This window comes from Salvelinus fontinalis, chromosome 33 (genome assembly GCF_029448725.1).
Source record: "Salvelinus fontinalis isolate EN_2023a chromosome 33, ASM2944872v1, whole genome shotgun sequence".
Taxonomy (NCBI): Eukaryota; Metazoa; Chordata; class Actinopteri; order Salmoniformes; family Salmonidae; genus Salvelinus; species Salvelinus fontinalis.
The window spans coordinates 9,969,344-9,984,003 of NC_074697.1; the positions used below are offsets into that span (position 1 = coordinate 9,969,344).

The 14,660-nt window shown below is 44.4% G+C and overlaps 1 protein-coding gene across 1 annotated transcript; it reads left to right on the top strand.

Moving 5' to 3' along the window:
• Positions 1-1,175: 1,175 nt before the first annotated feature.
• On the top strand, positions 1,176-9,154 carry LOC129832518 (uncharacterized). Its single transcript, XM_055896637.1, has 6 exons — positions 1,176-2,103; positions 7,468-7,504; positions 7,643-7,766; positions 8,019-8,230; positions 8,387-8,684; positions 8,858-9,154. Exons 1-6 carry the CDS (start codon positions 1,176-1,178, stop codon positions 9,152-9,154), a joined length of 1,896 nt encoding a protein of 631 aa, XP_055752612.1.
• The last annotated feature ends 5,506 nt before the right edge of the window (positions 9,155-14,660 follow it).

Genomic DNA, 14,660 nt, shown 5'->3' on the forward strand with positions numbered 1-14,660 from the left:
GCAGGTGTGATGTTCGGATGTACTGATCCTGTGCAGGTGTTGTTACACGTGGTCTGCCAATGCGAGGACGATCAGCTGTCCGTCCTGTCTCCCTGTAGTGCTGTCTTAGGTGTGTCACAGTACGGATATTGCAATGTATTGCCATGGCCACAACTGCAGTCCTCATGCCTCCTTGCAGCTTGCCTAAGGCACGTTCACGCAGATGAGCAGGGACCCTGGGATATTTCTTTTGGTGTTTTTCAGAGTCAGTAGAAAGGCATCTTTAGTGTCCTAAGTTTTTATAACTGTGACCTCAATTGCCTACCGTCTGTAAGCTGTTAGTGTCTTAATGACCGTTCCACAGGTGTATGTTCATTAATTGTTTATGGTTCATTGAACAAGCGTGGGAAACAGTGTTTAAACCCTTTACAATGAAGATCTGTCTAGTTATTTGGATTTTTACGAATTATCTTTGAAAGAAAGGGTCCTGAAAAAGTTTACTTTTTTGCTGAGTTTACATGACAAAGAACAAGAGAAAAACACTCACAAACACCTTGAGGATAATTACCTTAGAGGGTAAGGTCAGGTGCAGAATTATGTCATGTGGTGTCAACAGTTCTAATAAATTAGACACTGCAAGTGTCCGTGTCAGACATCAGACTACTATGCAGATCTGGAGTTACATGGCATGTCTTGATAGCTCACTTTATGCATCTTCTTAATGTGTTTTCTGAATATTTGAACGAGATGGAATATGTTCTCTAATCTTTAGATGAAAGGCTTATTGAAAGGCTTATTGTGAGGTGCAGCTTTTGTATTGACATGCCACAAATTGGGCGATGCAGTCGACAGTATTGAAAAAATATTTATGCAAAATTCATTACTTTTGTAATTTTCTTTACATGTCCTAAAATCTTGATAGTCATATGTAGTAGGAAATGTAATGTGATCAATAATTTGATATCACTTGTAATATCATTAATATCATTAAGATGCTAATTAAGGATCGGATCCTTTTTTTAAATTTCCCCCTAAAATTACATACCCAAATCTAACTGCCTGTGGCTCAGGACCTGAAGCAAGGATACGCATATTCTTGATACCATTTGAAAGGAAACACTTTGAAGTTTGTGAAAATGGGGATTTAATAATTAATGAATCCTTTATTTCCGCAGGTTGTCTAAGAGGCCATCATCATGTCAGCTGGGAATCACAGCTTTGTGACAGAGTTTGTCATCGTTGGGTTCCCTGGGCTTCAGCCAGAGTTCTACGGTCTTGCCTCAACTGTATTATTCTTGGTGTATTTTTGCACTACAGTAGGAAATGTGGTTATTCTTGTATTGTTCGCAACAGACCGGGATCTCCACAAACCCATGTATTTTGTTATTTTACATCTGGTTGTTTCTGATATTCTCTTTAGCACCACCACATTACCAAAGATTATTGCCAGGTATTGGTTTCAAGCAGGAGCCATTTCATTCACAGGTTGTTTTGTCCAGATGTACTTAGTGCACTATTTGGGAACTGTAAATTCATACATTCTATTTATAATGGCTTTAGACCGATATGTTTCAATCTGTTTCCCTCTCAGATATCCAATGATTATCAAAAACTCCACTATTCATATTCTCAGTACTACTGCTTGGATTGTTGCGAAAGCCGGCCCATTGATGATGGTAATTAGGGCCTATCCTCTTCCTTACTGTGACTCCAACCAAATCATGCAGTGCTACTGTGATCATATCGCTATAACAACGCTTGCATGCACTGATAGGGCTCCTTATAGTTTTCCTGCTTTTGTTGTAGCAATGGTGGTATTACTGGGACCTCTTGCTTTTATTATATTCTCATATTGCTCTATTATTGTGGCAGTTGTTCAGATTGCGAGCACACAAGGCCGCCTCAAAACCCTTTCTACCTGCAGTGGTCAGCTGATCATCATTGCCCTGTATTATCTCCCCAGGTGTTTTATTTATCTGTCCAGTAATATCGGCATTAGATTCAGCACTGATTTACGTATTGTTATTATCATGTTGTATAGCCTGCTCCCTCCCATGATCAATCCTCTGATATACTGTTTCAAAACCAAATATATAAAACAGAGCTTGATGAAAAGATTCAAGAGATCAACTGATCCCCAGAAGGAGAGGGTCTCTGCTGTATCTTGATGATTTATGTAACACATCTCCTCAGATTGGTTTGCAATTGTTTGAATTCATCCAATTCATTATGGCGTACATATGCTTAATGATTGAGTATTCTTTATAAAAACAAAATCTATTAAAACAAAAATGTATTTATCTATTTTTACCACATGTATTTTTATTTAGCATTGTTGACTCAACACTGAATTGCTTAGTAAAAGTTTGAATTTGAAATTTTGGTGAACACATCAGTTAACATCACTAAACAATGTCAATATCATTTATAAAGCTTGAATCTGCTGTTGCTAGATTTTTGGGACGTATAAATGAATAATACATTTTAAAATACGTCTACATGAATGTGGATGCGACCATGATCACGGGTAGTCCTGAGTGAATCATGAATCCTGAATAATGAATAATGACGAGTGAAAACGTTACAGATGCACAAATATCATACCCCACCAAAAATGATAACCTCCCCTGTTATTGGGCACAAAACAAGCAGAAACACCCAAACCCAAACAAACAGCAAATGCATCCAACAAGTTTGTAGATTCACACGCTCAAAATAATCATTGCATGCTAGGAATATGGGACCAAATACTAAAACTTTTGACGACTTGAATACACAAATTTGTGAATTTGTCCCAATACTTTTGGTCCCCTGAAATGGGGGGAATATGTACAACAAGTGCTTTCATTTCTAAACGGTTCCCCCCATATGGATGAAAATGCCCTCAAATTAAAGCTGACAGTCTGCACTTTAACCTCATAGTCATTGTATCGTTTCAAATACAAAGTGCTGGAGTTAAGAGCCAAAACAACAACAAAACGGTCGCTCTCCGAATACATTTGGGGCTCACTGTAACGTAGATTAAAAAACATGAGCTGGAGCACACCCAGAAAAATGTGTTTGTGTGGAAGTGCTGACTAACGGCAAATAAACTATCAAAATAAAGAAAGTCGCACACTCCATGTACACTGCTCAAAAAAATAAAGGGAACACTTAAACAACACAATGTAACTCCAAGTCAATCACACTTCTGTGAAATCAAACTATCCACTTAGGAAGCAACACTGATTGACAATAAATTTCACATGCTGTTGTGCAAATGGAATAGACAAAAGGTGGAAATTATAGGCAATTTGCAAGACACCCCCCAAAACAGGAGTGATTCTGCAGGTGGTGACCACAGACCACTTCTCAGTTCCTATGCTTCCTGGCTGATGTTTTGGTCACTTTTGAATGCTGGCGGTGCTCTCACTCTAGTGGTAGCATGAGACGGAGTGTACAACCCACACAAGTGGCTCAGGTAGTGCAGTTCATCCAGGATGGCACATCAATGCCAACTGTGGCAAAAAGGTTTGCTGTGTCTGTCAGCGTAGTGTCCAGAGCATGCAGGCGCTACCAGGAATCAGGCCAGTACATCATGAGACGTGGAGGAGGCCGTAGGAGGGCAACAACCCAGCAGCAGGACCGCTACCTCTGCCTTTGTGCAAGGAGGTGCACTGCCAGAGCCCTGCAAAATGACCTCCAGCAGGCCACAAATGTGCATGTGTCAGCATATGGTCTCACAAGGGGTCTGAGGATCTCATCTCGGTACCTAATGGCAGTCAGGCTACCTCTGGCGAGCACATGGAGGGCTGTGCGGCCCCACAAAGAAATGCCACCCCACACCATGACGGACCCATCGCCAAACCGGTCATGCTGGAGGATGTTGCAGGCAGCAGAACGTTCTCCACGGCGTCTCCAGACTCTGTCACGTCTGTCACATGTGCTCATGTGCTCAGTGTGAACCTGCTTTCATCTGTGAAGAGCACAGGGCGCCAGTGGCGAATTTGCCAATCTTGGTGTTCTCTGGCAAATGCGAAACGTCCTGCACGGTGTTGGGCTGTAAGCACAACCCCCACCTGTGGACGTCGGATAAACAGGATATGCGTTAACAATTTTATAAATACCGACAGACAATTTGTTCGTTTGACATGGTGGGATCTTTTTGTGTTGGTAAAATGAACTAGGTAACACATTGCAGTGGACACGCCTTTTTGTACAAATAGTGATATAATAATATCGAAGCAAACTTGGAGTCACGCGATGATATGTTGTGTGGTCCTCCCACTATGACTCGGGAAACCATGCCGTTTATTAGACTACAGATTAAATAAATTGTGATGAACTTCACAGGGTGGTGAAAGTGCACCTGATGATCTTGACGTTCCATTCCAATAATTATCAAGGGTCTTATTCTTGTGACATGATGATGGATGGTTGGCTGCCATTGGACACATAAAAACAATAACGCTCATATCCATGGTAATCGAATGTAGGTAGCCTATACACACTGTATCTGCAGGCTTTTGGCTACAGCACACATGCTACGACTAGAGTGGGCACATTTGCTATAGTATATAACACAACAGTTTTTGTGACAAAACCATCAGAAGAGTTGAAAATGCGAAGGAAACTAATTTAACTTGTATTTTTCATTGGGCGCATGGGAATTTAACCACAAACCTTATTTTTATATGTAGTACTTCATCATGCACAGACTTGTATCCACAATAAGTGAGTTTGATGGGAACACATCTCTGGTGGAAATCGATCTCATATTGGATTGAAACCTAGTGATGGTCATTCCTTGCATCAATGGCTATGTCTATGAATTTGAAACTGGTTACATTTCTACAGGCCTATCCCTCAGCTTTTTACCAAAACAGAGGCGGGTGGTCTCTTTGATATTGTTTCTACAAAGGATTCTAGCTATAAGGTGATTTTTACTAAGGATACCAGAATAGCACAATATCAACATTACTCTTTATTGTTGCTACAGTGCCATAATGTGCCATAATTGTATCTGAAGCAAAGGTTGTATGTACTATGATTGAATTCCGACCTTGCAAGTAAAACATGCAAGCATCATTAGACCAATTCCAATTCTCCCTCCTTGCCAAAGTGTGCACTTGTTCACTCCCTCATGGACCGTCAAAGAAAGGACAAGTTTGTGTAATATGGTAGAGGATCTCCTTTCATAGAGACATAAGGCACTGTAACACATTCTGTTTTATGGAAGCATGGCTCTCTCCAGATATATTGTCCCCATCCATATAGCCAGCGGGGCTCTCCGTTCTTTGCAATAACGGGAAGAAAGAACTCTCAAGGAAAAACAGATGTGGATGGGTATGTCTCATGATGAACAACTCACGGTGTGGTTGTGGTAACGTACAGGAACTCAAATCATTTTGTTCTCTAGAATACCTTAGCAAATGTCAACTGCATTACCTCCAGAGAGAATTTTCTTGATTATTGTCACTGCCGTGTATATTCCCCCCCAAGACGACACCACAACAGGGCTAAAGGAACTACACTGGACTTTGTGCAAACACGTCTCTTGTGCTAAAGCCTGGGAGAGCAATTGCTCCTCTCCCTTTGGGGACGGCTACAAGATCCTAATTTTGGAAAATCAGATCACGCCTCCATCCTGCACCTCTCCGCCTATAGGGTTAATCAGGAATCTCCTGTGGTAAGGACTGTTCAACATTGGTGTGACCAATCGGAATCTATTCTTCAAGACTGTTTTGATCACGCATACAGGGAAATGTTCCGGGTTGCCTCTGGGATGAGTATCGACGTGAACACTAACTCGGTGACTGGGCTCATTAGGAAGTGCAAAGAAGATGTTTATGGATTAGATCTTATCCAAACCAAAAACAGTGCATAGATGGCAGAATTCACACAAAACTGAAAGGGCAAACCACTGCATTTAACGACAGGAAGGTCACGGCAAGGTCAGGAACTTGTACAAACAGACCAGCTTTGACCTCCGTAAGGCAATAGAAGAGACAAAACTACAGTATAGGGACAAGTGGACTCGCAATTCAATGGCTCAATCAAGAGACGCATGTGGCAGGGACTCCAGACAATCACGGTTTATAAAGGGACAAACTAAACACCTTCACCGCTCATGGAAAACAGCCAGCCGCTGACGTGAGCCCCCGTCACTCATGAGGACTGTGTCCTCCCAATTTCTGTGGCCAATGTGAGTAAGACATTCAAGCGTGTTAACCTTCACAAGGTGTCATGGTTCCACCTGTAACCAGAGGGCGGCAGAAAAAGTCCTAGAGACGGTAATGAGTTACGTTCAGAAGCTCAATGTAAACTCGTAACTCAATGTAAACTCAGATTTTTGGATATAAATATTAACTTTACCGAACAAAACATACATGTATTGTGTAACACGAAGTCCTATAAGTGTCATCAGATGAAGATCATCAAAGGTTAGTCATAAATTTGATCTATATTTCTGCTTTTTGGGAATCCTCTCTTTGTCTGGAAAAATGGCTGTATTATTCTGTGAATAGGCACTCACCTAACATAATCGTTTGGTTTGCTTTCGTCGTAAAGCCTTTTTGAAATCGGACACTGTGACTGGATTTACAACAAGTGTATCTTTAAAATGGTGTAAAATACATGTATGTTTGAGGAATTTTAATTATGCGATTTCTGTTGTTTTGAATTTGGCGCCCTGCCGTTTCACTGGCTGTTGAAGAGGTGGGACGCTACCGTCTCACGTACCCTAGAGAGAGGTGTGTTTTCTGCTGTCCTTTGCAGAAGCTTGAATTGTTTACCGTGTGTTCGTTTCTTGAGTGAGTTTTTGAGTGTACTGTGATCCTGCAGCTAACGTGTCTCAGTAAAGTATTATGTTTATCCTTAAACCCTGATTCCTCGTCTAGTCTCTTCTCTGCACCTGGGTCCAACCTCAGCACGTCACAGCAAACTTCTGCCTCAACATGGACCCATCAGAGATCAGCCAGATCCAGAATGCTATAACCCAAGAAGGAGCACTGCTGGGGCAGCAGCAAGAACAACATCCCAAATATTAGAGACCCTCCTGGCACTTACCGATTCCCTCCAAACACGGCCAAACCCTAACTCAGGAGGAGCCAATGCCTAAGTCTCATCGTCCAGTGCATCAGGCATCGCCTTAGTTCCTCCTGCAACAGTAACCCAAGATCCCAGCCCCCAAACGTTATGGCGGCCACACGGGAGGAGGCAAGGGGTTCCTCACTCAGTGCTCTCTGGTGTTCGAGCTACAGTCCTCCTCGTTACACACCAATCGGGCCATGATTGCCTACATCATCTCTCTACTCTCGGGTGAGGTCCTGGGGTGGGCAACAGCGGTGTTGGAACAGCATCCTGCAACTCCATATTATCCTTCACTGCCGAGCTGCGACGAGTCTTCAACCACCCAGTCGGCGGACGAGAAGCAGCTAGCCGACTGTTCTACCTCCCCGAAGAGGCTAGACCAGTGGCTGACTTCACTACTGAGTTCCGAACCCTTGCCGCCAAAGGTGGGTGAAAAACTGAGGCACTGGTCATCGCTTTCCACCTAACTCCAAGGATGAACTGGCCGCTCGAGAACTGAGAGAGGACCTCGAGTCCCTGGCCATTAGGATTGACAACCGACATCCGAAAACGTGTGAGACAGCGCCTTTTTGACACCACTCCCGTATCCCAGTTTCCGGAGCACCCCAAGCCCCCTGAGCCCAACTTTGAGGAGCCTAGGCAGCTGGAACGCACACGTCTGTGCCCACAGGAACGTGACAGGTGCATGCGTGGCAGCTGCTGCCTCTACAGCGGAGGTAACGGCCATCTCCGTTCTACATGCCCAGAGTTGATAGGAAATGCAGGGGCTCGCCAGGACCCTGACCAGCTGTGCTGTTATACCCCAGCTACCCAGTCACCGTGTGACACTACCCGCAAACCTCCATTGGGACAACCATCAGCACCACATTTAAGCCTTCGTGGACTCCAGGGCTGCGGATAATTTCATTGACCAAGACTTCACCAGAGAATTACAAATCCCCTGCGTGAAATGTCCCATCCCTCTGCAGATTCAAGCTCTCAATGGACGCACCATCGGCTCTGGCCTGGTGGAATATCAGACCCAGCCCATTCTACTACAGGTTGGGATGAACCACTCAGAGACTCTTAGTTTTCTTTTGATCACTGCTCCCGAGAACAACCGTGCAGGATGCATCTCAAGTCCTGAGACGCCTCCTGCAGAGCCAACTATATGTCAAGAAGTGTACCACGTATCCCAAGTGTGAGTTCCACGTATCCCAAGTTTCCTTCCTGGATCACAACATTTCTACCACAGGCATCCAAATGGACCCCGTAAAGGTTGAGGCGGACGCCGACTGGCCCCATCCCACCTCACCCAAGCAGGTCCAGCGGTTCCTCCGGTTTGTCAATTTTACAGGCGTTTTATACGCAACTTTGGTGCGGTGGCAGCACCTCTCATGTTACTAACCCGCAAGTCCCAGACCCATTTTTGTTGGACTCCTGAGACTGACCGGGCATTCATGGAGCTCAAGGGATGTTTCACCTCTGGACCCATCCTCATTCATCCTGATCCTACTCGTCCATTTGTGGTAGAGGTGGATGCCTCGGACACCGGAGTAGGGGCGGTCCTTTCACAGCAGAACGAGGAGGACAAGAAACTGCACCCATGTGAATTTCTCTCCAAGCAGTTCACGCCAGCGGAACGCATCTATGATGTAGGCAACCAGGAGCTCTTGGCAGTTAAGTGGTACCTTGAGGGGTGGAGACACTGGTTGGAAGGGGCACCTCATCCTTTCGTGATCTGGACAGACCATAAGAACTTGGTCTCCATTCAAGAATTCAAGAGCTTGAACTCTCGTCACGCTAGGTGGGCTCTATTTTTTAACAGGGTCGTTTTCACAGCCCGAGATCCAAGAATCAGAAATCAGACGCTCTGTCCCGCCAACACAATGTCTCTAACGATGAGAGGGACTCTGATCCCATCATCCTCAGCTCCCGCATTGTGGCCTCTGTGATATGGAGAATTGAGACCACGGTCCGACAAGCCCAGACCGAAAACCTGACCCCAGCGGGAGACCCACTAATATACTTTACGTTCTGTGATCAGCCTATTCCCAAGTACTACAATGTGGACACTCCTCTAAATTGTCTGGGCATCCAGAGGTTAATCAGACACAGTTCCTGAGGAGGAAATTCTGGTGGCCCAACATGATTGAGGATGTGAGATCCTTTGTTGCGGCCTGTTCCACCTGTGCCCAAAGCAAGTCCTCACAACAACGACTATCTGGGTTGCTCCAACCTCTGCCCATCCCCAGCCGGACCTGGTCCCACCTGTCTGTAGACTTTATCACAGGGGTACCTCCATCCCAAGGGCTTACCACTATCCCTTGGTAAGCTCAACGCATCAGCAGGTGCACACTGCCTTCCCTCCAGGACATCTACAGCACGCACTGTCACAGAAAGACCAAGAAGTTAATCATGGACCTCAGCCACCCAAGCCATGGCCTGTTCACCCCACTACCATCTAGAAGGTGGAGATAGTACAGGTGCATCAAAACTGGGACTAGAGATTGAAAACAACTTCTCTCTCCAGGCCATCTAGAGCAATATTTTTATGGAATGATCTGCCAATCCATGTGAGAGTCTCATCTCTTCAGTAGGTGAATGGCAAGGCACTGGAGTGACGAACCACCTTTGCTGTCTCTACCTGGCTGGCTCCCCACTGTACACTGGGATTCTCTGCCTCTAACCCTCTGAGTCACTGGCTTGCTAGTGCTCTCCCATTCCGTCCCTAGGAGGGGTGCATCACATCGTACCAGGTATTTGTTCACTAAACTCGCCTTGAGTGGGTTGAGTCACTGAAGTGATCTTCTTGTCTGGTTTGGCACCCCCCGGGCTCGTGCAGTGGGGGAGATCTTCATGGGTTATACTCCGCCTTGACTCAGGGTAGTAAGTTGGTGGCCTCTATTTCTTTTTTTATTTCACCTTCATTTAACCAGGTAGGCTAGTTGAGAACAAGTTCTCATTTGCAACTGCGAACTGGCCAGGATAAAGCATAGCATAGAATAAAAAAAACATACAGTCAATAATACAGTAGAAAAATAAGTCTATATACAATGTGAGCAAATGAGGTGAGATAAGGGAGGTAAAGGCAAAAAAAGTTAATGGTGGCAAGGTAAATACAATATAGCAAGTAAAACACTGGAATGGTAGATTTGCAGTGGAAGAATGTGCAAAGTAGAAATATAAATAATGGGGTGCAAAGGAGCAAAATAAATAAATAAATAAATACAGTAGGGGAAGGGGTAGTTCTTTGTGCTAAATTATAGATGGGCTATGTACAGGTGCAGTAATCTGTGAGCTGCTCTGACAGCTGGTGCTTAAAGCTAGTGAGGAAGATAAGTGTGTCCAGCTTCAGAGATTGTTGCAGTTCGTTCCAGTCATTGGCAGCAGAGAACTGGAAGGAAAGACGACCAAAGGAGGAATTGGCTTTGGGGTGACCAGTGAGATATAGCAGCTGGAGCGCGTGCTACGAGTGGGTGCTGCTATGGTGACCAGTGAGCTGAGATAAGGCGGGGCTTTACCTAGCAGAGACTTGTAGATAACCTGTAGCCAGTGGGTTTGGCGACGAGTATGAAGCGAGGGCCAACCAACGAGAGTGTACAGGTCGCAATGGTGGACAGTGTATGGGGCTTTGGTGACAAAACGGATGGCACTGTAATCGACTGCATCCAGTTTGTTGAGTAGAGTGATGGAGGCTATTTTATCAATGACATCACCGAAGTCGAGGATCGGTAGGATGGTCAGTTTTACGAGGGTATGTTTGGCAGCATGAGTGAAGGATGCTTTGTTGCAATATAGGAAGCCGATTCTAGATTTCATTTTGGATTGGAGATGCTTAATGTGAGTCTGGAAGGAGAGTTTAGAGTCTAACCAGACACCTAGGTATTTGTAGTTGTCCACGTATTCTAAGTCAGAGCCGTCCAGAGTAGTGATGCTGGACGGGCAAGCAGGTGCGGGCAGTGATCGGTTGAATAGCATGCATTTAGTTTTACTTGCGTTTAAGAGCAGTTGGAGGCCACGGAAGGAGAGTTGTATGGCATTGAAGCTCGTCTGGAGGTTAGTTAACACAATGTCCAAAGAGGTGCCAGAAGTATACAGAATGGTGTCGTCTGTGTAGAGGTGTATCAGAGATTGACCAGCAGCAAGAGCAACATCATTGATGTATACTGTATACAGAGAAGAGAGTCGGCCTGAGGATTGAACCATGTGGCACCCCCATAGAGACTGCCAGAGGTCCGGAAAAAGGTCCCTCCGACTTGACACACTGAACTCTATCAGAGAAGTAGTTGGTAAACCAGGCGAGGCAATCATTTGAGAAACCAAGGCTGTCGAGTCTGCCAATAAGAATGTGGTGATTGACAGAGTTGAAAGCCTTGGCCAGGTCGATGAATATGGCTGCGCAGTAATGTCTCTTATGATGTCGTTTAGGGCCTTGAGCGTGGCTGAGGTGCACCCATGACCAGCTCTGAAACCAGATTGCATAGCGGAGAAGGTACGGTGGGATTCAAATTGGTCGGTAATCTGTTTCTTGATCTTAATATCCCTCTGCTGGTGTGGGGGTTGTACTTTGGGTGATGGACTAGCCAAGCATGTTTCCAGACCTAAACCATATTGAGCATCTGTGGGGCATCCTCAAACAGAAGGTGGAGGAGAGCAAGGTCTCTAACATCCACCAGCTCCATGATGTCGTCATGGAGGAGTGGAAGAGGACTCCAGTGGCAACCTGTGAAGTTCTGGTGAACTCCATGCCCAAGAGGGTTAAGGCAGTGCTGGAAAATGATGGTGGCCACACAAAATATTGACACTTTGGGCCCAATTTGGACATTTTCACTTAGGGATGTACTCACTTTTGTTGCCAGCGGTTTAGACATTAATGGCTGTGTGTTGAGTTATTTTGAGGGGACAGCAAATTTACACTGTTATACAAGCTGTACACTCACTACTTTACATTGTAGCAAAGTGTCATTTCTTCAGTGTTGTCACATGAAAGGATATACTCAAATATTTACAAAAATGTGAGGGGTGTACTCACTTTTGTGATATACTATATATTCATATTCCCGACTCTGGTCCGGAAGCTAGGTTCCTGCAATTCTATCCATTTTGTCATGGGATTTTGTACTGTGTATTTAAATACTGTATTCTCGACATAACACATTCCAATACTTCTAGTACTGGACATTGCATTTCAGTTACACTGTTTATACACACCGCATATTTTGTTATATGCTGGATTCTTGACATAGCTCACTCTAATATATGAACTGCTGTACATATCATTCTTAGTATATCTACTGCTGTACATATTATTCTTTGAATATTTACTGCTGTACATATCATTCTTAGTAAACTCTGCAAAAAAAGAAACGTCCTCTCACTGTCAAGTGCGTTTATTTTCAGCAAACTTAACATGTGTAAATATTTGTATGAACAAAACAAGATTCAGCAACGAGACATAAACTGAACAAGTTCCACAGACATGTGACACACAAAAATGGAATTATGTGTCCCTGAACAAAGGGAGGGGGGGGGGGGGGGGGGGGGGGGCAAAATCAAAGTAACAGTCAGTATCTGGTGTGGCCACCGGCTGCATTATGTACTGCAGTGCATCTCCACCTCATGGACTGCACCAGATTTACCAGATCTTGCTGTCAGATGTTACCCCACTCTTCCACCAAGGCACCTGCAAGTTCCCGGACATGTCTGGGGGGAATGGCCCTAGCCCTCACCCTCCGGTCCAACAGGTCCCAGATGTGCCCAATGGGTTTTAGATCCGGGCTATTCGCTGGCCATGGCAGAACACTGGCATTCCTGTCTTGCAAGAAATCATGCACAGAACGAGCAGTATGACTGGTGGCATTGTCATGTTGGAGGGTCAAGTCAGGATGAGCCTGCAGGAAGGGTACCACATGAGGGAGGAGGGTGTATTCCCAGTAACGCACAGCGTTGAGATTGCAATGACAACAAGCCCAGTCCGATGATGCTGTGACACACCGCCCCAGACCATGACGGACCCTCCACCTCCAAATCGATCCCACTCCAGAGCACAGGCCTCGGTTTATCGTTGAAGCCTCCTTTTTTGACGATAAATGCGAATCCGACCATCACCCCTGGTAAGACAAAACCGCAACTCGTCAGTGAAGAACACTTTTTGCCAGTTCAGTTTGGTCCAGCGACGGTGGGTTTGTGCCCATTGGCGACGTTGTTGCCGGTGATGTCTGGTGAGGACCTGCCTTACAACAGGCCTACAAGCCCTCAGTCCAGCCTCTCGCAGCTTATTGCGAACAGTCTGAGCACTGATGGAGGGATTGTGCGTTCCTGGTGTAACTCGGGCAGTTGTTGTTGCCATCCTGTACCTGTCGCACAGGTGTGATGTTCGGATGTACCGATCCTGTGCAGGTGTTTTTACACGTGGTCTGCCACTGCGAGGACAATCAGCTGTCCGTCCTGTCTCCCTGTAGTGCTGTCTTAGGTGTGTCACAGTACGGATATTGCAATGTATTGCCATGGCCACAACTGCAGTCCTCATGCCTCCTTGCAGCTTGCCTAAGGCACGTTCACGCAGATGAGCAGGGACCCTGGGATCTTTCTTTTGGTGTTTTTCAGAGTCAGTAGAAAGGCCTCTTTAGTGTCCTAAGTTTTTATAACTGTGACCTTAATTGCCTACCGTCTGTAAGCTGTTAGTGTCTTAATGACCGTTCCACAGGTGCATGTTCATTAATTGTTTATGGTTCATTGAACAAGCATGGGAAACAGTGTTTAAACCCTTTACAATGAAGATCTATCTAGTTATTTGGATTTTTAAGAATTATCTTTGAAAGACAGGGTCCTGAAAAAGGGGCGTTTCCTTTTTTGCTGAGTTTATATCTACTGCTGTACATATCATTCTTAGTATATCTTGTGTTAATTCATCCGGTGTATAAACTATATGTATAAATTGTATTTGGGTTTCGGTTACAGTGCTGTTTGGGTTGTTAATTGTATTACTGTTAGCGCTACTTGGGTTGCTAATTGGATTACTGTTAGAGCTATTTGGGTTGCTAATTGGATTACTGTTAGAACTATTTGGGTTGCTAATTGGATTACTCTTAGAGCTATTTTGTTTGCTAATGGGATTACTGTTAGAGCTATTTGGGTTGCTAATTGGATTATTGCTACAGTGCTTTATAGGTTGTTAATTGGATTACTGTTACAGTGCTTCATAGGTTGTTAATTGGATTACTGTTACAGTGCTTTATAGGTTGTTAATTGGATTACTGTTACAGTGCTATATAGGCTGTTAATTGGATTACTGTTACAGTGCTTTATAGGCTGTTAATTGGATTACTGTTACAGTGCTTTATAGGTTGTTAATTGGATTACTGTTACAGTGCTTTATAGGTTGTTAATTGGATTACTGTTACAGTGCTATATAGGTTGTTAATTGGATTACTGTTACAGTTCTATATAGGTTGTTAATTGGATTACTGTTACAGTGTTATATAGGCTGTTAATTGGATTACTGTTACAGTGCTATATAGGCTGTTAATTGGATTACTGTTACAGTGCTATATAGGCTGTTAATTGGATTACTGTTACAGTGCTATATGGGTTGTTAATTGGATTACTGTTACAGTGCTATATAGGCT